At 43.2% G+C, this 24,725-nt stretch overlaps 1 protein-coding gene across 1 annotated transcript in view; it reads right to left on the reverse strand.

Moving 5' to 3' along the window:
* The window catches only part of LOC141100758 (uncharacterized), a 450,303-nt gene that overhangs the window by 221,579 nt on the left and 203,999 nt on the right, over window positions 1–24,725 (reverse strand). The window contains 4 exon segments of the mRNA XM_073589442.1: window positions 2,831–2,950; window positions 17,001–17,120; window positions 17,258–17,377; window positions 22,988–23,104. Of these exon segments, the coding sequence (XP_073445543.1) occupies window positions 2,831–2,950; window positions 17,001–17,120; window positions 17,258–17,377; window positions 22,988–23,104 (477 nt within the window).

The raw sequence follows: 24,725 nt of genomic DNA on the forward strand, positions 1-24,725 counted from the left end.
AGTTGTAAAGTGAGGTTAATGGGCTGGAAATGCTGCGTTTCTGTATGGATTTTTCCACAGCATGTGCACAACAAATTTCAATTTCCCATAGATTTACACTGGCTGTGCACTACACTGCAGATTTGATGTGAATCCGTGCGGATCCGCATTGGTATCTGCAACGTGTGCACACAGCCTAATGGGAGAATTGAAATAGATAAAAAATTTTATTTTATTATTTTTCCCTAACTATTTATAGCAAGTTTTTATGTTTGGCAGCTGTCACACACTAAAAGATGCTTTTTATTGCAAAAAATAGTATTTTTCCATATTTTGGTCCACGGAGTCATGTGAGGTGTTTTTTTGCAGGACGAGTTGACGTTTTTATTGGTACCATTTTCGGGCACATGCCATTTTTTGATCGCTTTTTATTATACCGTTCTGCTTGTGGTAAAATTGATAAAGCGGTTTTATTCTTCGGGTCAGTATGATTACAGCGATACCTCATTTATATCATTTTTATTATGTTTTGGCGCTTTTATACAATAAAAACTATTTTATATAAAAATTAATTATTTTTGCATAACTTTATTTTGAGAGCTATAACTTTTTTATTTTTTCGCTGATGATGCTGTTTGGGGGCTTGTTTTTTGAAGGACAAGATGTCATTTTCAGCGGTACCACATTTATTTATATCCATCTTTTTGATCGCGTGTTATTCCACTTTTTATTTGGCGGTTTGATGATAAAGCATTGTTTTTTACATTTTTTCATGGTGTTCTCTAAGGGATTAACTCGTGGGATAGTTTTATAGGGCGGGTCGTTACGGACGCGGCGATACTAAATATGTGCACTTTTAATGTTCAGAATTTTTTTATTCAAATATTTATTTATTGATTGAATAAATATAGATTTATTATTATTATTTTTAAAATATTTTTACAATTGTGGCGCCCCTGAGGCTCAGTCGCCACACAGGTACTGCACCTTCTCCTAAGGTGTAGTGCCCTACCACCTAGGTAAGTTGGGAACACCTTTCCACACTCCAACATCTGCATCCCACACACAGGATAGTTAAGTAGGGCCACATAGCAGCTTCAGGCTGGGGGTAGCAGAGCACCCTTCGTGGAACCCTGCTTCGTAACACGAGATGTGCTGGGAGGTGGGTGGAGTTAGTATAAAAGAGAGGGAAAGTTTAGAATTACAGGTCAGTCTGTGGTGAGTCCCAGAGGGGTGAGTCTGGCAGAGGCCAGTGAGAGAGCAGGCTGACAGCAGGTCAGCCTGACGGGAGTGAGGCAGAGGAAGACAGTCAGTTAGGAGAGGCTGAGGACTGGTCTTAGTGGAAGATCTCCCGGGGAACGGAACAGAAGGAGAAAGACGTAGAACTGCAACCTAAGCTTCCATAAGAGAGAGAAGGAACAGGGTGGAACGAAGGAGAAGGAGAACAGAGAGGAGTTGTGGGTAGAGAGAGAACCTGCCTATAGGTTCTCAGCGCAAGGCTGGGGCCCGGTCCCCGAGGTTGTATGGACACTTATGGTTCTGCAGCAGACACCAGTGGAGTAATTGGCTGTAAATGCACTACTCCCATCAAAGACTTGGGGCACAACAGCAACCGATTCGTGAGCCAGGACTCTGAGAGGAGCTGTCTGTCATACAAGTAGAGACTAGGAACACCTAGAGAGAGGCATTCCAGGGTAACTAAGTACTGGAGTGCTTCACCCCAAAGGCGCATTGGAGGAGTCGTTCAGGAAAGGTACATGTTGGCAGAGTGTTGGAGAGGAGAAGCCTGACTTGCCCGGGAGGTTGATTGAGTCTCTGCCCCGGAGGACACGGCATGGATGCAGGCACCAGTGGTTACCAAGAACTGTGAGTAAAGCATTGAAACTGCAGACCCTGGTGTCCTCCATTCATTCGCCACCAACACTTCCAGCACCGCTACATCTGGGTACCAGCATCTATACCATTCTGCACCTCTCCTCATCCATTGCACCTACACTGCCCTGGGACTACAGCTCCACCTGTGGGGAGCTACACCATCTTTGCTGCACCACATCATCAGTCCCAGTGGATCTGTACGCAGCGTTGGCTTACCATCTCCCTTGCCAAACACCACGGGTGGCATCACAAACTATACTATCCCTATAAACTATACTATTAACATCACCGCCATTGACATTGGGCGCCCAGGGCCACGGACCGGGTCACCGCTGCTGTGACACATTCCCCTGACACCGGCCCGGTACCGAGTACCCCCGCTGCCCTGGGTGTGAGGGGCGACCCACAATTATTTAATTTTTTTATTCAATTCTTACTTTTACACTGTGTCCCACTATGGGTCACTCATTTTGTGCAGGCTGATCGCTTCTATAGCATGCAGATCTGCATGCTATAAAAGCTGTCAGCGCTGCATGAAGTTGTACACTGACCTGAGAGAGTTCCTGGTCATCACTGGACATGACAGGAAGTCTCATGCCGCGGGGTCTCTGATCCAAAGGCAGAGGGACTGTCACATCTGACAGCTCTTCTGCCTGCTCCCGGGACACTGCGATCATGTTTGATCACAGTGTGCCGGGGGTTAAAGTGCTGGGAGCAGTCCGTGACCACTCCTGGCACTTAGTGTCGGGTGTCAGCTGGGATAATCAGCTGACACCCAGCCACGATCAGCCGCGCTCTCCCCATGAGCGCGGCTGATCACATATCACGCACTTTTCCGTCCATGGGAATTAAGTGATTAAATAATTGCTAAATGATTGCATTATTTCGGCATTATTGCTGCCTGTGGGAAGCTACAACAACCTCTATAAAGGGTCGTATCCATTACTTTCCCATACTGCTGATGTATTGTCCTTACCTGTGTATCCAGGATTACATGTACAGAAATAACTTCCGTCTGTGTTATTACAGGTGGCATCAGCTGAACAGTTGTTCTTTCCTCCACATTCATCAATATCAGCACAATACGACCCATTGCCTGATCAAAACACAGAAATAAATTATTATTGATGTTTTATCTTTTCCACATTATCATTTGATAATATTTTGTGAAACGAATACATGGGCTCATATGTGGCTCAGTGGTTATCAATGCAGCCTTGCAGTGCTGGAGTCCTGGTTCCAATCCCACCAAGGGCAACATCTGCAAGGAGTTTGTATGTTCTGCCTGTGTTTCCGTAGGTTTTCTCCAGGTACTTCAGTTTCCTCCCACATTCCAAAGATATACTGAGAGGGAAACTAGATTATGCGCCCCAAAGGGAACAGTGTCTATAAAGTACTCTATGTAAAGTGCTGTGGAATTGATGGTGCTATATAACTGATAAAATAAAGCATCAATGGATAGTACTAAATAGAATCATGGGGGCGAGTCATATATAACAACCTCATTCATCGTTAATATACTGAATGTGGCGTCCTGATTAGTCACTGTAATAAAAATTAGTGGTGCACCTACAGTAAAAGGGCAATGGGTCTCAACTCTTCCGCACAGTTTGTGCAATTTCTTTTTCTCAGCAGAAAAAAACAGAGTTGATATTGGCTTTCTGAAGTCCTGCATATACACTCACTGATATCTGTGTTCTTAAGATGTAAACATTAACATAGAAGAGGATTCTTTACTGTTAGGGCAGTGAGGATCTGGAATTCCCTGCCTGAGGAGGTGGTGATGGCAAACTCAGTCGAAGGGTTCAAGAGAGGCCTGGATGTCTTCCTGGAGCATAACAATATTGTATCTTACAGTTATTGTTAGGTTCTTTAGAAGGACGTAGATCTGGGGATTTATTCTGACAGAATTTTATAGGCTGAACTGGATGGACTAATGTCTTTTTTCGGCCTTACTAACTATGTTACTATGTTAAATATAGTAGTGGTGCTGCAATAATCCATGATTGTCTTCATGCAATGCGGCTTCTCTATGATGACATGGCAAGACGATGCAATTGCGTCATCAGCATCAATCACCAGGTAAGTGTAGCAAAAACAGCATCACAAAGGATTGTGTGGTGGGAGGTGAATGTTTATTTTTTCTTCATATATGGACAATATATATTCAAGGGGAACAGTGGTGGATTTATATACTATATACTGTGTGTATATATATGTATATAAAAAGTATACATACTGTATATATGTATAAATGATACATTTACATTCTGAAAGGGGCACAGAGACTAATTTTATATTCGGGGGGGCACATTGGTTACATATACAGCATATTCAAGGTTAATTTTTTTCATTTGGAGCATTCTGAAGGGCAATTTTTCTTATTTTAGAGACAAAAGAAAGGTCAATTTCTAGATAACATTCCTATTTATAGCAGTGCAGTGTGTGGAACTGCTGGTGAAGCAAGAAACCAAATATATTTCTGCAGTGACAAGTCATGGCTGAGATAAGTCATCATGATTATCTGGGTAAGGTAGACAAGAAAATACACCGAATTAATGCTATCAGAGTAGAATAAATCACTGAATGTGAATTTTTATTATGTATCTAATGATGAATGATCAGTACTGTAGTCACTGTGTCGCACTGAAGAGCAATGATGGTTGAACAGTTGACCACTTGTATGTCAACATGGCACAAACATCTAAGGCAGAAGTATATACTGTACATGTCTCTACAAAACGTGCTTTGGTGACATACTCAGATGTGTGTCACTCACACTCATTTGCTAAATCAATAAGTATACATTTGGATACTGTATCCTCCCTTATATTTGTTTAGTAGGTTTGAGGTGAGGTCTGTATTCATTTTGGGATATGATTGTTACTGTTTTGTGGATGAAGGGTCCTGAATAGAGATGAGCAAAACCCGAACAATAAAGTTCTGGGTTTGTACCATACATCTAGTGAACAGTGCTGAATTCTGAACACAGATTTCTCCTGAAAGTCTGTTTTACAGTTTGTGAAGTTCAGGGAATTGAGGAGGAGAGAGAGAGGAGAGGGAGATTTTCCCGCTCCAAAGTTTGGGTCCCCATTGATTTATATGGGGTTTGGGTACAGTTTTGGTACTCAAACCGAACTCTGAACTAAACTTCCACAGGTCTGCTCATCCCTTAAGGATTGTTTAGCTGCATTAGTATTGCTTGGTTACATAGCAAGTAATGATGGGCGAATCCGAACAGTAAAGTTCAAGGTTCATACTGTATACCTGCTGTTCAGGCACAGACCCCGAACACAGACTTTTAAAGGAAGTTTGTGTTACTGTTCGGGTGCTGAACCCTGAACATAGAGTGTTTCCCAAACTGTCATCTGCATAACAGTGTGAGAAACACTGGTGGGTCTGATAGTTTTACCGCCAATCAGAGTGCAGACACACCGTTATAAAAAAACTGATGGCGGTGGCTGTCCCACAGTATGTTGTTTCCAGCCGCCACTACTTTTCCAGGCAGGCCATCAAAGCCCTGCACACACATATCAGGTGTGCACTGCACAACGGCATCAGTGGCAAGGTCTACATAACCACCGAAACATGGACCAGTAAGCAAGGCCATGGACGTTACATCTTCCTAACTGCCTAATGCTTAAATGCAGTGACGGCTTGAACAGAGGCGACGATGTTTTAACACAATTCCTACTACCACCTAAGATTGTTGAATATTTCACTATTCATGTTGCCTCCTTCTCCTACTCCACTTCCTCCACCACCTCCTTATCCGGTCACAGTAAGATCTGCACCACCAACTTCGGCACAACCAGGGGAAACGACAGTAGGCTGTTATGAAACTCATCTGTTTCAGGGACAAATCATACGAAGTGCAGGAGCTGTGGATGGTGATCAAACAGCAGCCTGGTGGTGTACAATAACAGGCAAAATCTTGAAGCAGCTCTGGACCTAGCAGATTTGACGTTGCTGTAAATCATAATCATCAACATTAACAGAAATAAACACTTGAAATAGATCAATCAGTTTGTAATGACTCTATACAGTATAATAAAAGAGTTTCACTTTTTGAATTGAAGAACTGAAATAAATTAACTTTTTGATGATATTCAAATTTTGTGAGAATCACCTGTAATTATAGATTTGTACCAAGATATACTGTATGTATTTATTACATGCGGTATGTTGTAGTTTCAGCAGAAGGTGTTATTGTTGCTTTACATGCGTCTTATAGACTTGGTCTGTTTTAAGGCTTTTTAATATACACTGCTCAAAAAATAGAGTGAACACTTAGGCTATGTGCCCACGATGCGATTTTTAAGCGTTTTTGCCGCGATTTTCGGGGCAAAAACGCAGCGAAAGCGTTTAAAAATCGTGTACAAAACGCCCCCCATGCATTCCTATGGCATTCCGCACATTCTGTGCTAATGTTGCGCTTTTTTCCGCGGCGGAAACGTATCGTGGAAAAAATCGCAGCATGGTCATTCTTTTGTGCAGAATCGCAAAGAATTGCCGCGATTCCGCACCCATAGGAATGCATGGGAATCGCTTACTTCCCGCATGTGGCTATGCCCACCATGCGGGAAGTTAAGCGTCTCATGTGCGGTTGGTAGCCCCGTGTGGAGGAAAGGAGACTGTCCTCCAGGCCCTGGGTACCATACCCCTGTAAAAAAAAGAATAAAAAATAAAAAATCGGGGTATATTTACCTTCCGACGTCCCGCGCTGCATTCCCGGCCTAAGCGTTTCCAGTAATGCCTTGCGGCAAGGTCCTGTGATGACGTAGTCTCGCATGACTCTAGCGGTCTCGCGAGATCGCTATAGTAACGTGAGACCAACGTCATCACAGGTCTCGCAAGGCATTACTGGGAACGCTGTGGCCCGGGATGGCAGCGCGGCATGTCGGAAGGTAAATATACCCCGATTTTTTATTTTTTTTATCATTTTTAACATTTTATCTTTTACTATTGATGCCGCATAGGCGGCCTCAATAGTAAAAAGTTGCTCACACTTGTCAAACACTATGTTTGATGAGTGTGACCAACCTGTCAATCACTTTCCAAGCGATGCTTCAAATCGTTTGGAAAGTGCTTGAGAAAATCGCGGCAAAATCGAGATCAGAATCGCGGTAAAATCGCACGGAAAAAACGCGCGATTTCTAGGAAGGAGTCCGGTTTTTAGTGTGCGTTTTAAAATGCTACGTGGGCCCATAGCCTCAAACAGAATATAACTCCAAGTAAATCAAACTTCTGTTAAATCAAACTGTCCACTTAGGAGGCAACACTGATTGACAATCAATTTCACATGCTGTTGTGCAAATGGAATAGACAACAGATGTAAATTATTGGCAATTATCAAGACACCCTCAATAAAGGAGTGGTTCTGCAGGTGGGGACCACAGACCACATCTCAGTACCAATGCTTTCTGGCTGATGTTTTGGTTACTTTTGAATGCTGGTTGTGCTTTCACACTCGTGGTAGCATGAGACAGACTCTACAACCCACACAAGTAGCTCAGGTAGTGCAGCTCATCCTGTGATGACCGTCTGGTGCAAGTCTGGACTGCATTTGGCACAGCACCCCGAGCAACCCTGAGACCCTTTATCCCAATACAGGGATCTGGAATTACAGCAGAGCCCAGGAGGTAGCTGTCTGAATAAGAGCAGTGGACTAGAGCAGGACGGTCACCAGAAAGGGATAAATTAATGGAACCAAAGGAGTAGTCAGGAGTCCAGGTCTAAACCATGCGGGCGGCAGAGGTACAAAAATTGGCAGACAGTAGCAGAGTCAAAATCCAAGCCAAGGTCAAAGTCTTAAACCAGGAGGGCAATAGAGGTACAAAATCGGCAGACAGTAGCAGAGTCAGAAATCCATGCCAAGGTCAGAGTCTTAAACCAAGAGGGCAACAAAGGTACAAAATCAACAGGCAGTTTCAGAGTCAAAAATCCAGGCTAAGGTCACAGTCAGCAATAGCAAATAACACACTAGTACACTGGAGAAACCAAGACTATATCTGGTGGCCTGCAAGACAGGCCCCAAGGTATTTGAAGGATCAGGCTATCCCTCACAGGCTCACAGTCTGATGACGTCATTTGGACCGCCCCCAGGACCAGGCCAGATGGTGATGCACCAACCCCTTCATGACTGACAGAGGAGCGGAGCCTGCACCCACAAGATGCCTGCGCAGGAGCCCCTTCTCTGTCACCACCACCCACGGGTAAACCACGGCACCTCCTAGAGGTCAAGGCAGGAACAGCCATCCCCGAGACTGACGGCGACGTGACAGTCCCACGCCTCCCAGTGGCCGAGACCGGAACAGCAGTCCTCAAGTCTGACGGCGACGTGACAGTCCGGCGCCTCCCAGTGGCCGAGGCAGGAACATCAATCCCTGTGTCTGACGGTGATGTGACAGTACCCCCCCTTCTAAGAGGGGCCTCTGGACCCTCAAAACCTGGATTGTTAGGGTATAGGAGGTGAAATTTCCTGATCAACCCTTTGGCATGAATGTCACCAGCAGGGACCTCTCCTCTAGACCGTAGCCCTTCCAGTGCACCAGATACTGCAGGACCCTCTCACTAAGCGGGAGTAGGATACCCTGGACTTCATATTCCAAGGTACCCCCGACCAAAACTAGAGGAGGAGGGAAGTGTACTGGATGAATTGGGGAGCGGTACAATTTGAGGAGAGACGTGTGGAAAACATTTGGCAGTTTGAATGACTGAGGGAGTTTCAAACGAAAAGCTACTGGGTTAATCATCTCAATAATTTCGTATGGACCAATGAACCTGGGACCCAGTTTGGCAGATGGCACTTTAAGCCTAATATTCCTGGTAGAAAGCCAGACTTTGTCTCCAACTCCCAGGTGTGGCCCTTTGGATCGCCGTCTGTTAGCAGCCGAAGCTTGTCTAACCTGAGCCCCTTTCAAGCTTGTGTTCACTTCTTACCAAATCGTCTTTAACTGATGTATAGATCTTTCTACCCCAGGGAGCTCTGACATGTTAGCAGAGATGAACCAAAGCATGGGTGCAGCCCAAGATTGCAGAAAAAGGGGTAGTTTTGATGGACTCCTGGTACTGATTATTCCGGGGCGAACTCTGCTAACAGCAGATGTTCAACCCAATCGGACTGATGCTCAGACACATAACAACAGAGATATTGTTCCAGAACTTGGTTGGTACGCTCGGTTTGACAATTGGTTTCAGGGTGATAGGCAGAGGAGAAGGACAATTCAATGCCAATGCGTTTGCAGAATGCCCTCCAAAATTTTGAAAAGAACTGGGTACCCCTGTCGGACACAATATTCACAGGAGTGCCATGCAGTCGTACAACATGAATAATGAACAGTTTGCTTAGGGTTTCAGAATTAGGTAGTCCAGACAGAGGAACAAAATGACACTGCTTACTGAACCTATCTACTACCACCCAGATAAACGTCTTCCCTTCTGAGGGCGGTAGGTCAGTAATAAAGTCCATGGATATGTGGGTCCATGGACCCTCAGGGGTAGGCAAGGGCTGATGCCACCCAGCAGGGCGATTATGGGGAGACTTAGCGCGAGCACATATTTCACAAGCAAGTACATAGTCCTTACAATCCTTTACTACAGTTGGCCACCAGACATTCCTGGTCACCAGTCTGATGGTATTATTGATACCTGGATGCCCTGCAAGGACAGAATTATGTGATTCCTTCAGAACTTGCAGGCGGAATGTGGCCGGAACAAACAATTTTGGGGGAGGCATAGTGTCAGGGGCTTGTTCTGGGGATCTACGGATCTCTTCCAGAAGATCCAAAGACACAGCCGAAACAATCCCGTTGGCCAATATTGGAGCTGGTTCAGAGTCGTCGGCCTGTGAGGGGCAAAAACTTCGAGAAAGGGCATCAGCCCTTACATTTTTAGTAGCTGGTCGAAACGTGATCACAAAATCAAATCTCGAGAAGAACAAGGCCCACCTTGCCTGTCTAGGATTCAGTCTTTTTGCTGACTCCAAGTAGGTCAGGTTCTTGTGATCCGTGATCATGGTGATCTTATGTTTCGCACCTTCGAGGAAGTGGTGCCATTCCTCGAAGGCCCATTTTATTGCTAACAATTCCCGATTCCCTATATCATAATTTCTCTCAGTGGAAGAGAATTTTCGGGAAAAGAAGGCACATGGACGAAGTTGAGTGAGGGATGCCGTGCCTTGTGATAGCACTGCTCCTACTCCAACCTCAGAGGCATCAACCTCTACAACAAAAGGGCGGTCTAGATCAGGCTGAATCAATATCGGGTTAGAAGCAAAACATTCTTTTAAACCAGAAAATGCTTGAAGTGCTTCAGGGTTCCAACTAACCACATCTGCCCCTTTCCGGGTCAAATCTGTGAGTGGTTTGGCGATCTCTGAAAAACCTTTAATAAATTTGCAATAATAGTTAGTGAACCCTAAGAATCGCTGCAGCGCTTTAAGAGACTTGGGTTGTACCCATTCCTTAATGTGTTGGATCTTGGCAGGATCCATGTGAAACCCTTTAGCTGAGACAATGTACCCCAGAAACTGTACCTCCTCAGCCATAAAGATGCATTTCTCTAGTTTGGCGAATAGAGAATGTTCTCTAAGTCTTTGGAGAGCAGAACAGACATGTTGGACGTGTGTCATAAGGTCAGCAGAGTAGATCAGGATGTCATCCAAATAAACGACTACATATACTCCACAGATGTTTCTGAAGATATCGTTCACAAAATTATGAAACACAGCAGGTGCGTTACTGAGCCCGAACTGCATTACGAGGTACTCAAAGTGGCCAAGGGGCGTGTTACACGCGGTCTTCCACTCATCTCCCTTTCTTATACAGACAAGATTATATGCTCCACGGAGGTCAAGCTTAGTAAACAAACGGGCTCCCAACAGCTGATTAAAAAGATCAGGGATGAGTGGAAGTGGATACTGTTTTTTTACAGTGATTGCATTTAACTCACGGTAATCAATGCAAGGTCTGAGACCACCATCTTTCTTTTCCACAAAAAAGAACCCTGCCCCAAATGGTGAGGTGGATGGTCTAATAAACCCTTTACGTAAAATGTCTGCTATGTAGTCTTTCATGGCCTGACGCTCTGGACCAGAGAGATTAAATATTCTCCCCTTTGGGAGACGAGAATCTTGTATCAAGTCTATGGGGCAATTGTATCCTCTGTGAGGGGGTAATTTCTTTGATTCCACTATGGAAAAAACATCCTCATAATCTCTAAATGCATAAGGTACAAAGGGAGGTTTGATTTTAACTTGGTTCACCTATAGCGATATACAAGGTGCCAGTCTATGATCGGATTATGTTTACGCAACCATGGCATACCCAAAATAACTGCGGCTAATAAATTATCAATCACAAAAAATGACACATGTTCCATATGTAGTGTCCCCATTGACATTGCAATTTCTGCAGTAACAAACTCTTCTCCACCCTGGAGAATAGATGTGCCATTAATCGCAGTGTTTTTAATAGGGGCATTAAGTCTTAGCAGTGGTACACCAAGATTCTTTGCAACCAAGAAATCCATGAACTTTCCCTCAGAAGCATTATCCACATAAGCCTTCAAACACAGAGATTTCTTAAGGTATGACAGAGAGATGGGTAAAAAAACTTTAGCGGCATCTGCCAGCTGTACCTGGGCCCCTGGGCTGGCATGACCAGAGCTGCCCAGGGGCTGACGTCCCGGGAATGAAGACTTCTGACGTCCAGCATTTTTCCTGAAGTGTCCAGACTGCAGCATGCTTGTGTAGGAAAATGGGAGTGTTCCTCCAGGCTGTGCAATGAAGCAGGTAACAGGTGCTTTTAGCCAAAGAATCAGCTCAGGCAGCGAAGCAGGAGAGAAAAAAAAAAGTTCAGGGATAGAGCTTTTATATATACGCTGGATATATAAAAACGATTTTTGCGGCCAGATATAATGTGACGACCATCTGGTGCGAGTCTGGACTGCAATTCAGACAGCACCCCGAGCAACCCTGAGACCCTTTACCCCTATACAGGGATCTGGAATTACAGCAGAGCCCAGGAGGTAGCTGTCTGAATAAGAGCAGTGGACTAGAGCAGGACGGTCACCAGAAAGGGATAAATTAACGGAACCAAAGGAGTAGTCAGGAGTCCAGGTCTAAACCAGGCGGGCGGCAGAGGTACAAAAATCGGCAGACAGTAGCAGAGTCAAAATCCAAGCCAAGGTCAGAGTCTTAAACCAGGAGTATAATAGAGGTACAAAATCGGCAGACAGTAGCAGAGTCAAAAATCCAGGCCAAGGTCAGAGTCTTAAACCAAGAGGGCAACAGAGGTACAAAATCAGCAGGCAGTTTCCGAGTCAAAAATCCAAAAATCCAGGCTAAGGTTAGAGTCAGCAATAGCAAATAACACACTAGTACACTGGAGAAACCAAGACTATATCTGGCGGCCTGCAAGACAGGCCCCAATGTATTTGAAGGATCAGGCTATCCCTCACAGGCTCACAGTCTGATGACGTCATTTGGACCACCCCCAGGACCAGGCCAGATGGTGATGCACCAACCCCTTCCTGACTGACAGAGGAGTGGAGCCTGCGCCCACCAGATGCCTGCGCAGGAGCCCCTTCTCTGTCACCACCATCCATGGGCAAACCACGGCGCCTCCTAGAGGTCGAGGCAGGAACAGCCATCCCCGAGACTGATGGCGTCGTGACAGTCCGGCACCTCCCAGTGGCCAAGACCGGAACAGCAGTCCTCGAGTCTGATGGCGACATGACAGTCCGGCGCCTCCCAGTGGCCGAGGCAGGAACAGCAGTCCTTGTGTCTGACGGTGACGTGACACATCCAGGATGGCACATCAATGCGAGCTGTGGCAAGAAGGTTTGCTGTGTCTGCCAGCGTAGGGTCCAGAGGCTGGAGGCGCTACCAGGCGACAGGCCAGTACACCAGGAGACATGAAGGGGGCTGTAGGAGGGCAACAACCCAGCAGCATGACCGCTATCTCAGCCTTTGTGCAAGAAGGAACAGGAGGAGCACTGCCAGAGCCCTGCAAAATGACCTCCAGCAGGCCACAAATGTGCATGTGTCTGCACAAACGGTTAGAAACCGACTCCATGAGGATGGTCTGAGTGCCCAACGTCCACAGATGGGGCTTGTGCTACAGATGTGGGTTTTACCTACAGGCCAGATATTTTAATCGGTGGGTTTCCCACACACGGATAACATGTAAGTTCTCTCAAAATTCAGCCATTTGGCGTGAACGTGAAAAATAATGTAGACATTTAAAAGGGGCAAGGTGTGTGGCAAGGGATGGGGAAGTGGACATGGTGGTGATGGTGCATGCAGAGGCTGAGGCTGTTGGCAAGCAGAAATTTTGCCTCACCAAACACCCACATTTTCTCGCTCGACCTTCCTATCCAAATTACTAGGAGAATGCATCAGCACACCACGTATTGAACCCACAGCAGTGTCAAAAGGTTGTTGGTTTGAAACGGATAATGCTTCCAGCCACTTTGTCACCACCACCAGCACCCTGTCTTCTACACGGTCAAGTCTGAGAAGCCGTGAGTCTGGACCGCATATATCTCACCCTGATCATCCTTCCTCCCATCATGCCAATTGCCTGTAGACAACTGATCCCACACTTATGCCTTTATTATCACCCCTAATAAAATAATCTTTTGTTAAGGACAATAAGGACAACAGATCTACAAATTCTCTATTCCAAATCTCTTTAATTGCATGAATCAGATGAAAGCCCAGGGAAGACACCTCACTGGTAAAACAGGATTCTATTACACCTGCGCCTCTGACCAGCACAGGCACTTTGACTACATTACTCTGGAATAAAGAGGGATAAAATCATAGCTAGGCAGGCATTATGCAAAAACCTGCCTACACAATTCTTAAAGTTCAAATAAACTGTCATTAGATTGCACAGGGGAACATGGATGTTCTCACCATCCATGCATGTCCTCGGGCTTGATCTTCAAGCAGCTTCTCCCAGTCAGATGCCTTCTGTACTCATTGCCACCCTAGGGGTTGAGCACTGGAACTGTCACTCTAAAGATGGCATGGCCGACACCTCCTTTTCTTCTGCTGTAGATCTTCTTACCCAGGACATCGCTGCTGTAATACTGCCACTGCTGTGAGGTCCCGGGGTGTGATGTGTTCTGTAGCATAGTCATGGTCCTTCTGGCCCTGGTACAAAAGCTTCGGAGGCTAGATGAATTCCCCGGCAGGGGGTTTGATTACATCAGCGATCACCATTGTTTGATGATGCTGAAGATCTCACGATGATCTTCTGCTCCTGGTGATAGACAGTGACTTTCTCTGGAAAAGATTCCTCTTCAGATGGCGCAATGGCGGCAGTGGGTATGAGTTTTGGGTTCCTCTTTCCTGTAAGTTTTTACAGCTCGCTTGATTGTAGGGCTTGTTTTCTTCTTCATCTGATCTTCTGTCTTCTCCCTGTTTGCCGGCAACTTCCTCCTCTTAGGCTAACATCAGGGCTTTAAGGCAGCCAGTCTTCTCCACCAGCTCCTCCGGCACTTCTCAGCAGCTCCTGCATCAGCTGTTCCATCTCGATGTCTTAAATCTTCTTCTTTGAAACTGACAGCTGCTCAGAACATTCAGGGTTTAAAATGATGAATTATCCTGCATTTTTTCGATGACCGCCAATCAGGGACCTAGAAAAAACTGGAAACCAAGCAGCTGGGGACCAGCTGAAACCAGTTGACCTAAGAATAGCCTTGTGGAATTGACCTTTGCACTGGCAACTAGAATAAGCTAAGAAGGAATAAACTGGAAAATAGAAAAGACTGAAGAAAAAAGTGCAAGGCAAATTACATGTGGTCTGTTGTGTGACCATGTGTCTCTTATATCATGATGGGTGGACTTGCATAATGTAAATAACAACCTCATTCATCATTACTATTATACTGAATGCGGTGGCCTGTTTAGTGAGTGTAATATTAATTAGTAGTGCACCTATAGTAGAAAGTCCAACAGCTCTGACCCCATCCTCACACATCCTGCTGTACTGATTTTAACTTAGCGACAAACCCAGAGCTGATATTGGCTTTTTGCCGTGTCATGGGAGTATTCACTTATATCTATGGCCTTAAAATTTGAATATTGTAGTGGTGCTGAAATAATATCCGAGTCTCTTCATGTCTTGCAGCTCTGTGCCTTCTCTTTGATGACAGTGGCAAAACGGTCATTGTGTCGTCATTATAATTCAGCAGGAAAGTGGAGGGAAAACAGAGTCACAAATGATTGTCTAATGGGAGGTTTGTTTTTGTTTATACAGGGGGCACAGTGGCGGTTTCATATATATTCAGTGGGCACAGCGGTGGCTTCATATATATTGAGGTGCCACAGTGGCTACATTTACAGTGGGTTTGGAAAGTATTCAGACCCCTTTAAATTTTTCACTCTTTGTTTCATTGTAGTCATTTGGTAAATGCAAAAAAAGTTCTTTTTTTTTCTCATTAATGCACATTTACTGAAAAAAACAGCACATGTTTATAAGTATTCAGACCCTTTGCTCAGTATTGATTAGAAGCTTCCTTTTGATCTAGTACAGCCATGAGTCTTTTTGGGAATGATGCAGCAAGTTTTTCACACCTGGATTTGGGGATCCTCTGCCATTCTTCCTTGCAGATCCTCTCCAGTTCCGTCAAGTTGGATGGTGAACGTTGGGGAACAGCAGTTTTCAGGCCTTTCCAGAGATGCTCAATTGGGTTTAGGTCAGGGCTCTGGCTGGGCCAGTCAAGAAAGGTCACAGAGTTGTTCTGAAGCCACTCAATTGTTATTTTAGCTTAGGGTCATTGTCTTGTTGGGAGGTGAACCTTTGGCCAAGTCTGAGGTCCAGAGCACTCTGGAAGAGGTTTTCATCCAAGATATCTCTGTACTTGGCCGCATTCGTGTTTCCTTCAATTGTAACCAGTCATCCTGTCCCTGCTGCTGAAAAACACCCCTATAGCATGGTGCTGCCACCACCATGTTTCACTGCTAGGATTGTATTGAGCAGGTGATGAGCAGTGCCTGGTTTTCTCCACGCATACCACTTAGAATTATCACTAAAAAGTTCTATCTTCGTCACATCAAACCAGATAATCTTATTTCTCATAATCTGGGAGTCCTTCATGTGTTTTTTTAGCAAACTTTATGCGGGCTTTCATATGTCTGGCCCTGAGGAGAGGCTTCCGTCTGGCCACTCTGCCATAAAGGCCCGACTGGTGGAGGACTGCAGTGATAGTTGACTTTGTGGATCTGTCTCCCATTTCCCTACTGCACCTGTGGAGCTCAGCCACAGTGATCTTGGGGCTCTTCTTTACCTCTCTCACCAAGGCCCTTCTCCCATGATTGCTCAGTTTGGCTGGACAGCCAGGTCTAGGAAGACTTCTGGTGGTCCCAAACTTCTTCCACTTAAGGATTATGTAGGCCACTGTACTCTTAGGAACCTTGAGTACTGCAGAATTTCTTTTGTAACCTTTGCCAGATCTCTCCCTTGCCACAACTCTGTCTCTGAGCTCATTGGCCAGTTCTTTTGACCTCATGATTCTCATTTGGTCTAACATGCCATGTGAACTGTGAGGTCTTATATAGGCACGTGTGTGCCTTTACGAATCAATTCCTATCAGTTTAATTAAACACAGCTGGACTCCAATGAAGAAGTAGAACCATCTCAAGGAGGATCACAAGGAAATGAACAGCATATGAGTTAAATATGAGTGTCTGAGCAAAGGGTCTGAATACTTATGACCGTGTAATATTTCGGTGTTTCTTTTTTAATAAATTTGCAAAAATTTCTACATTTCTGGTTTTTATTTGTCAAGATGGGTTGCAGAGTGTACATTAATGAGAAAAAATTGAACTTTTTTGCATTTACCAAATGACTGCAATGAAACAAAGAGTGAAAAATTTTAAGGGGTCTGAATACTATCGGAACCCACTGTACATTCAGAGACAGAACATTGATTTTATATACACAATAATGAACATTTTGAGCAAGACTTTATTTACTCATCTAAGCAGTCTAAAATATTACATTGCAATCATCACTTCTTCCAATTACAGGGACCCCATGCCCTCCCAATATAAATTTTTGGGTGCACGCCTTATATTATTTATTTATATGTAATTTACTGTTGTAACATATTCTTTAATTTGGAGTTATTACCTTGGTATCCATCATTACATGTACATAAGAGGCTTCCTGTTTTGTTACTACACGTTGCATGAGGAGAACAATCACTGTCATCTGTACATGGTGTCAGTGCCTCACAGTTATATCCATCACCTATGAAAAAAACATATAATCTAAAATGAAAGTTTCTTTTAATATTAATATAATATTTTTGTTAGGATTCCTGCTGCATTAACTTGCATAATTGACTACACTAATGTAAACATAGAAATCACGACATAAGAACTCACCATAGAATCCATCATTACAAGTACAGAAGAAGCTCCCTATTATGTTAGTGCAGGTTGCATCAGGTGAGCAGATATTATTGGTCTCGCATTCATCGATATCATCACAACTGGTTCCATCTCCTGATTAATATAAAATTTTATAGTTAACTGGGGATATAACACTAGAGACAGATGAGATAATGAAAATGTATTAATCTATATGTTATCTTATCAGTTCTTGAAAAAAAGAATATGTAAACCATAACATATTGAACTCCCAAATGAAATATTTTGACAGAACAGCCAAGCTGCTTAACCCTCTCAATACCATGATCAATAGCAATCGCAGCACTTAGAAGGTTGAGAGAGAGAAGAGGCTACCTATCTCAACCCTTCTGCACCCCAGAAAAGCATTTACGGGCAGGTGATGATAGTCATGGCAGCTGAAGGTCAATAATGAACTCCGAGTCAGCCAATTATGGAGTCCTGTTAAACCCAGCCAGAAGTAGGGACCTACAGGAGTTCTGCCTGTGCAAACTGGCAGGTCTAATGCATTGCAAATTTTAAATCCCACACAACAAAAAAAATATTTTAAAAAATTGTAAAAATCTAAAAAAAAAACAGAAAATAAAGAGCAAAAAAAATTTACACCAATAAATAAACATAAACAACAAAAAGTGGCAAAAACTATGCTTTATCATCATACAGCTGAACAAAAATTGGAACAAAACGAGCTAAAAAAAAATCGAAAGTAAGTAAAAATGGTAACGTTGAAGACATTGTCTTGTCCTGTAGAAAACAAGCTCACAGATTGTCAGCAGAAAAATAAAAAAGGTACAGCTCACACAATATGGTAATGCAAAAACTATTTTTTTCTTTTGTAAAATTGTTTTTAGTTTGTAAAAGTGGTAAAACATAAAAAATAATATGTGTGGTATCAAAGTAAGTGTCCCAACCGATGGAATAAAGCTATCTTATCACTTTTACTAAACAATGAATGGCATTAAAAAAAATGATTGCTTAATTGCTGTTTTTTGTTTATTCTTCCTCCCAAAAATCAGAATAGAAAGTGACCAAAAAATGTTACGTGCCCCAAAATCGATCAAGCCCTCACATGACTGAGGATGAAAAATAGAAAAATTGTAGCTCTCAAAATATGGTGATGCAAAAACTTTCTTTTTGTGTGTGTGCTAGTTCTATGTGCTATGCTGATCTCATGCATTAGGGTTTCCATTCAAATCTCTGAATACACGACTCATTCAAAAACTTTTATGAACATTCCCTATAATGAGACAGATGGAGTCTCTGGATTTCGTCTGACCTATCATCATCATTTTGGGCGAGCACAAAAACAGATAGCATCTCCATGCTTTGCATTACTGTAGCGAGGAGAGCCCACATAATTTGCGTGTCTCCAGAAGCACAAGCTGAGCGCAATGTATTGGGTTGTACAATTTATCTGACTGTACAATGTCATATTTGCAATGTTTAATTTGCATCTTCCACTGCATGCTTGTTTCTGTAAAACACACATGGAAACAAAATTGTCTCTACACTAGTAATTATCAGATGGCGGTAATTTTAAAACGGGGTCAGTTGATGGAGTCCTGACACTTATGGGCTCTCAAGTGGAGTCCACAACCTATTCTAGCAGAATGTGCTCTCCAATAGTAAAATTTTTCACTTTTCACCCGAGCCCTGATGTGTGGCTAAACAGTACAGTACAGCTAATTATGGGATATTGCCAGCATTCAAGGGAAAATGTGCATACGGGGGGTCTTATTAACCTATTTTTCCTTGTGAAAATGTAAAATATGTGGCTAAAAAAATGTTGCTGTAAAAATGTAATTATTTTATCTTTACCGTGTAATGGTATAACATTTCGTGAAACACCTTTGATGTCAATATGATCACTGCACGTTTCAATGAATTCATTGAGTGGTGTAGTTTGTATGGGAGTTTCTACTGGTCTAGCACCTCATAGGCTCTTCCAATGTGACATGGCACCCGCATACCATAACAGCAAAATCTGCACTTTTACGGTATGTGCACATGTTGCGGATTCCTATGCGGAATTTTCCACAGCACGTGCACAGCGGTTTTTGTTTTAAATAGGTTAACATGGTACTGTACACCGCATGAGAATCTGCAGCGGATCCGCAGGGTCAAATCTGCTGCGGATCCACACACAAATCCGCAACGTGTGCATATACCCTAATATGGTGCTTTTTCCTTTCTGAGCTTTGCACTGTGCCTGAAAAGTAGTTTCTGACCATGTATAGGGTACTGTCATACTCAGGAGAAAATGCACAAAATTTTGTGTGGTCTATTTTTCCTGTTGCTCTTTAAATGAAAAAAAATGGGTATAGAGCAACTTTTTTGTGTAAAATAACTACATTTTCATATTTTGCTTCCACTTTATTTTAATTCCTGTGAAGCACCTGAAGGGTTAACAAATGTTCTAAATGTGGTTTTCAATACCTCAGGGCAGCGATGGCGAACCTATAGCATGCGTACCAGAGAGGGCACGTAGAGCCATCTCAGCTGGCATGCGGCATTGCCTCATCCTTGTTCCGGAGCTCTGAGCTGCAGCTTTCTGCCTCACACATTGAGCGATGCGGTCGCGGCTGGATGACATCATCCAGTGAGAGGAGGGAAGCTGCCGGCGTGCGGAGAAGTGAATTTGGCCGTTGTGCCAGTGAAGCTGCTGTGGTGTGTGTGCCAGTGAAGCTGCTGTGGTGTGTGGATGTGTGTGTGTGTGATGGGGAGAGAGCCAATGAAGGAAGTGATTGGGAGAGGGCCAGTGATGGGGAGAGGGCCAATGATGGGGAGAGGGCCAATGATGGGGAGAGGGCCAATGATGGAATTGATGGTGAGAGGGCCAATGAAGGGAGTGATGGTGAGAGAGCCAATGAAGGGAGTGATGGGAGAGGGTCAATGATGGTGGTGATGGGGAGAGGGCCAATGATGGGGAGAGAGCCAATGATGTGAGTGATGGTGAGAGGGTCAATGAAGGGAGTGATGGGGAGAGGGCCAATGAAGGAAGTGATGGTGAGAGGGCCAGTGATGGGGAGAGGGTCAGTGATAACGGTGATGGGGAGTGGGCCAATGATGGGGAGAGGGCCAATGAAGGGAGTGATGGGGAGAGGGCCAATGAAGGGAGTGATGGGGAGAGGGCCAGTGATGGGGAGAGGGCCAATGATGGCGGTGATGGGGAGAGGGCCAATAATGGAAGTGATGGGGAGAGGGCCAATGATGGCGGTGATGGGGAGAGAGCCAATTATGGGAGTGATGAGGAAATGGCAATAATGGTGGTGGGGGAGAGGGCAATGATGGTGTGATGGGGAGGAGGAAATGATGGAGGTGGTGGAATGGGCAATTTCTACATGAAGGGGATCATGATGGGGCATATTTCTGCATGAAGGGGATCATGATGGGGCATATTTCTACATGAAGGTGATCATGATGGGGCATATTTCTGCATGAAGGGGGATCATGATGGGGCATATTTCTACATTAAGAGGCTCATGATGGGGCATATTTCTACTTGAAGGGGATCATGACGGGTCACATTACTACAAGAAGGGGATCGTGATGGGACATATTTCTGAATGAAGGGGATCATAATGGGGCTTATTTCTGCATGAAGGGGATCATGATGGGGCATTTCTACAAGAACGGGACAATGATGGGGCATATTTCTGCATGAAGGGGATCATGATGGGGCATATATCTGCCTGAAAGGGATCTTGATGGGGCATATTTCTACATGAAGGCAATCATGATGGGGCATTTGGCACGTGTTGGCACTTCATCGTAAATTGGGTTTTAGGTTGCAGTTTGGGCACTCGGTCTCAGAAATGTTCGTCATCACTGCCTTAGGGGGTTCAGTTTTTATAATGAGGTTACTCTTGGGCATTTTATATAGGCCCCTAAAAGTCACTTTAAATGTGAAGTGTTTCCAAATAGAAATGTTAATGGAAAAATGAAAAACTGCTGCTAAACTAAAAAAAAAGTTTTAAAAACTATACTGATGTAAAGACGTGTAGAAAATGTTTCTTAGGCTAGTTTCACACTTGCGTTTATTCGATGCAGTGCACGGCGCTGCTAAGCCCCGCCCCCTGCCGGCTCCCTGCCCACCCCATCCGGTCATCGCCACCTACTATCGCACATGGACACTTGCGATTTGCGCAACCTATCTTTAGCATAGGGTGCGCAGATCGTGCGCTGGCCATGCACTAGTAGGATTTTGGCGTGTGCTGCACACTTTTGAAGGTGCGCCCGTGTGCGTCGAACGCAGCATGTTGCATTTCGGCGCGCTCGGCGCACCTTTAAAAATGCGTAGCGCACGCCAAAATCCTACTAGCGCACGGCCAGCGCACGATCTGCACACCCTATGCTAAAGATAGGGTGCGCAGACCGCAAGCGTCCATGTGCGATAGTAGGCGGCGATGACCGGATGGGGCGGGCAGGGAGCCGGCAGGGGGCAGGGCTTAGCGGCGCCATGCGCTGCGTCGAATAAACGCTAGTGTGAAACTAGCCTTACTAACTATTTTAGTGGTATAACTATGGTATATGTTTAAGGACAAAACATTTCCATTTTCATCAATTTTTTACTTCTTTTATGCTATGTGCCCACGTTGCATTTTTTAAGTGTTTCCGCTGAAATTTTGCCGCAGCGGAAACGCTTAAAAAACCCTAACAAAATGCATCCCATGCAATCCTATGGGATTCCGCAGTTGCTGTGCCAATGCTGCGGATTTTTCTGCTGCGGAATCGCATAGCGGAAAAATCTGCAGCATGTCCATTAATTTTGCGAAATCGTGGCGATTCTGCCACCATAGGATTCCATTGAAATGCTCACTTTATGCATGTGGCTATGCCAACCATGAGTAAAGTGAGCGCTTCATGCCTTGTTACCATATTCCTGTAAAAAATAGAATTAAAATAAAAAATAGGGATATACTTACTCTCTGTCGGCCACTGGAGTCCTCAGTGGAGTGATGGGGAGAGGGCCAATGAAGGGAGTTATGGGGAAAGGGCCATTGATGATGTCACGCGACCGCTATGTCATCAAAGGTCATTCTCGCAAAATACGCCTGGGAACGGAACTTGCAGGCAGCGCCGTTGAGGAACGGGATCGCCGCTGAGGAGATTGGGGGGCGCCAGGAGGTGAGTATATCCATATTGTTTATTTTTATTATTATTTTTAACGTTCTATCTATTACTATTGATGCTGCATAGGCAGCATCAATAGTAAAAAGTTGGTCACACTTGTCAAGCACTATGCTTGACAAGTGTGACCAACCTGTCAATCACTTTTCCAAGCGATGCTTCAAATCGCTTGGAAAAGCGCTAGCATTCTGCAAGCTAAAAACGCTTGCAAAATGCTTATGTTTTGTGGGAAAACGCATGCGTATTCCGCATGCGTTTTACCAGTGGCGGGGAGTTGCATAAATGCTGTTGGCAATTCCGCAACATTTCTACAACGTGGGCACATAGCCGTACACTTAGGAAAAGAGCATAATGTAATGAATAGCCTGATACAGCCAAATAACAGTATATAATAAGTATCACTCAAAATGACATTTTCTTGTAGTATGAATAGCTTAAATGTTAAGCAGATTCTGGAAAATAATTAAAATATACATTTTTGTCAGGATCCCTGTTACTTTGACAGCCATAACTGCATTTTTAACACAGCTAAAAAGGAAAAGTTGAAACAAGAATCAATGACAATTCAGAACTCACCTGTGAATCCATCATTACAGGTACAGATGTAACTTCCTACTGTGTTAGTGCAGGTGGCATCAGGTGAGCAGATATTGGTCAGACATTCATCAATATCATCACACTGGGTCCCATCACCTAATTTATATAAAATATTTCTCAGTTAATCGAGGATATTACATTGGAAATAGATGTAATCATGAATGTGTAATATTCTAACCCTAATTTGGCCTTAATGCCCACACATTGTTTTTTTTCTCACTCCAGGAGTCATAATCTTTTTTCTTTTAGTAGACTTAGCTGTATGAGGATTATTTTTTAGTGTGAAGAGTTGTATTTGACAGTGGCACCATTTTAAGGTACGTACAATACAATACTTATTTTATTAACTCCTTATGTGAAGAAATAGAAAAAACTATTATTCTCTTGCTGCTTTTTGACATTTTAAAATTTACAATTTTAATTAATTGCAAAAACAAAAGATTATCTTAATTCTGTTGCTCATTGTGAAAATGACAGTATCAAATTTCATCTTTTTTTTGCAATAAATATTTTTTTTTGAAAAAAATTCATTTGTCTGCTTCCCCAAAATTATGGAGTAATCTGTCTTGTTTTGGGGTACAAATGAATTTTCAGTCACTTTTTATTGTACTTTTTGTGAGGTGGAATAAACAAAAAAAGCAGTAATTCCGTCTAGTATTTTCAAACACCACTCATCATTTGGTATAATTAACACTTCCACATTGTTCTGCAGATTGATTTGATAATGTAATTTGGAATATCAATTTTATTTATCATTTTTTAAGTTTTACTGCTTTTGCTATATAAAAAAAACATTTTTTAAAATTGATTTTTTGGTCACTAATACTATATTCTGGAAACCAAAACTTATATATTTTTATTCAGACAGAGTTATGTGAGGACTTTTGCAGGACAAAATCCATGACTTTTTGATCACTTTCTATTTCATTTTTCCCGTAGAGCAATGCAGAAAACTATAATTCTGGCATTTTTGTTATTGTGTTTGTGTTCTCCATAAATAAATATAGATAAAATTTATTAGTATGGGTCAATATTTTTGCGCAAAAATTCCTCAATTTTTTTTGGGGGGTGAGGATCTTACTCTGAGAGCCATAATCTTTTATTTTTTCTGAGCACAGAGCTCTGTGAGAGCTTGCTAACTTGTGTGTAAAAAGCTGTAGTTTGTATTGGTTCTTTTTTTTTCATTACATTTTTTGTGAGGAATGAGCAAAAATATCAAATTCTGTCATGGGAAATAATGAAATATCATAATTTCCTGGCTTTGAGACATACAGTGGGGGAAATAAGCATTTGATCCCTTGCTGATTTTGCAAGTCTGCCCACTGACAAAGACATGAACAGTCTATAATTTTAAGGGTAGGTTAATTTTAACATTGAGAGATAGAATAATGGTTTGTAGATGATCAAATACATATTTCTCACTGCAAACTGCAAATAAATTTATATAATTTATACAATGTGATTATCTGAATTTTATTTTTGATATTCTATCTCTCAATGTTAACATTAACCTAACCTTAAAATTATAGACTATTCATGTCTTTGAGTCTTTGTCAGTGGCCAAACCATCAAAATCAGCAAGAGATCAAATACTTACTTCCTCCACTGTACCTGATTATAGTATGCACCCAGATTTTAAGTAGCAGAAAAATAGAATATGTACTGCTAATTAAAACTTTTTTAGTGACATAAGAAATAGGAGAGATTAATTTTAGTA

This window comes from Dendrobates tinctorius, unplaced genomic scaffold (assembly GCF_039654945.1).
Source record: "Dendrobates tinctorius isolate UK_male_01 unplaced genomic scaffold, ASM3965494v1 ptg000107l, whole genome shotgun sequence".
Taxonomy (NCBI): domain Eukaryota; kingdom Metazoa; phylum Chordata; class Amphibia; order Anura; family Dendrobatidae; genus Dendrobates; species Dendrobates tinctorius.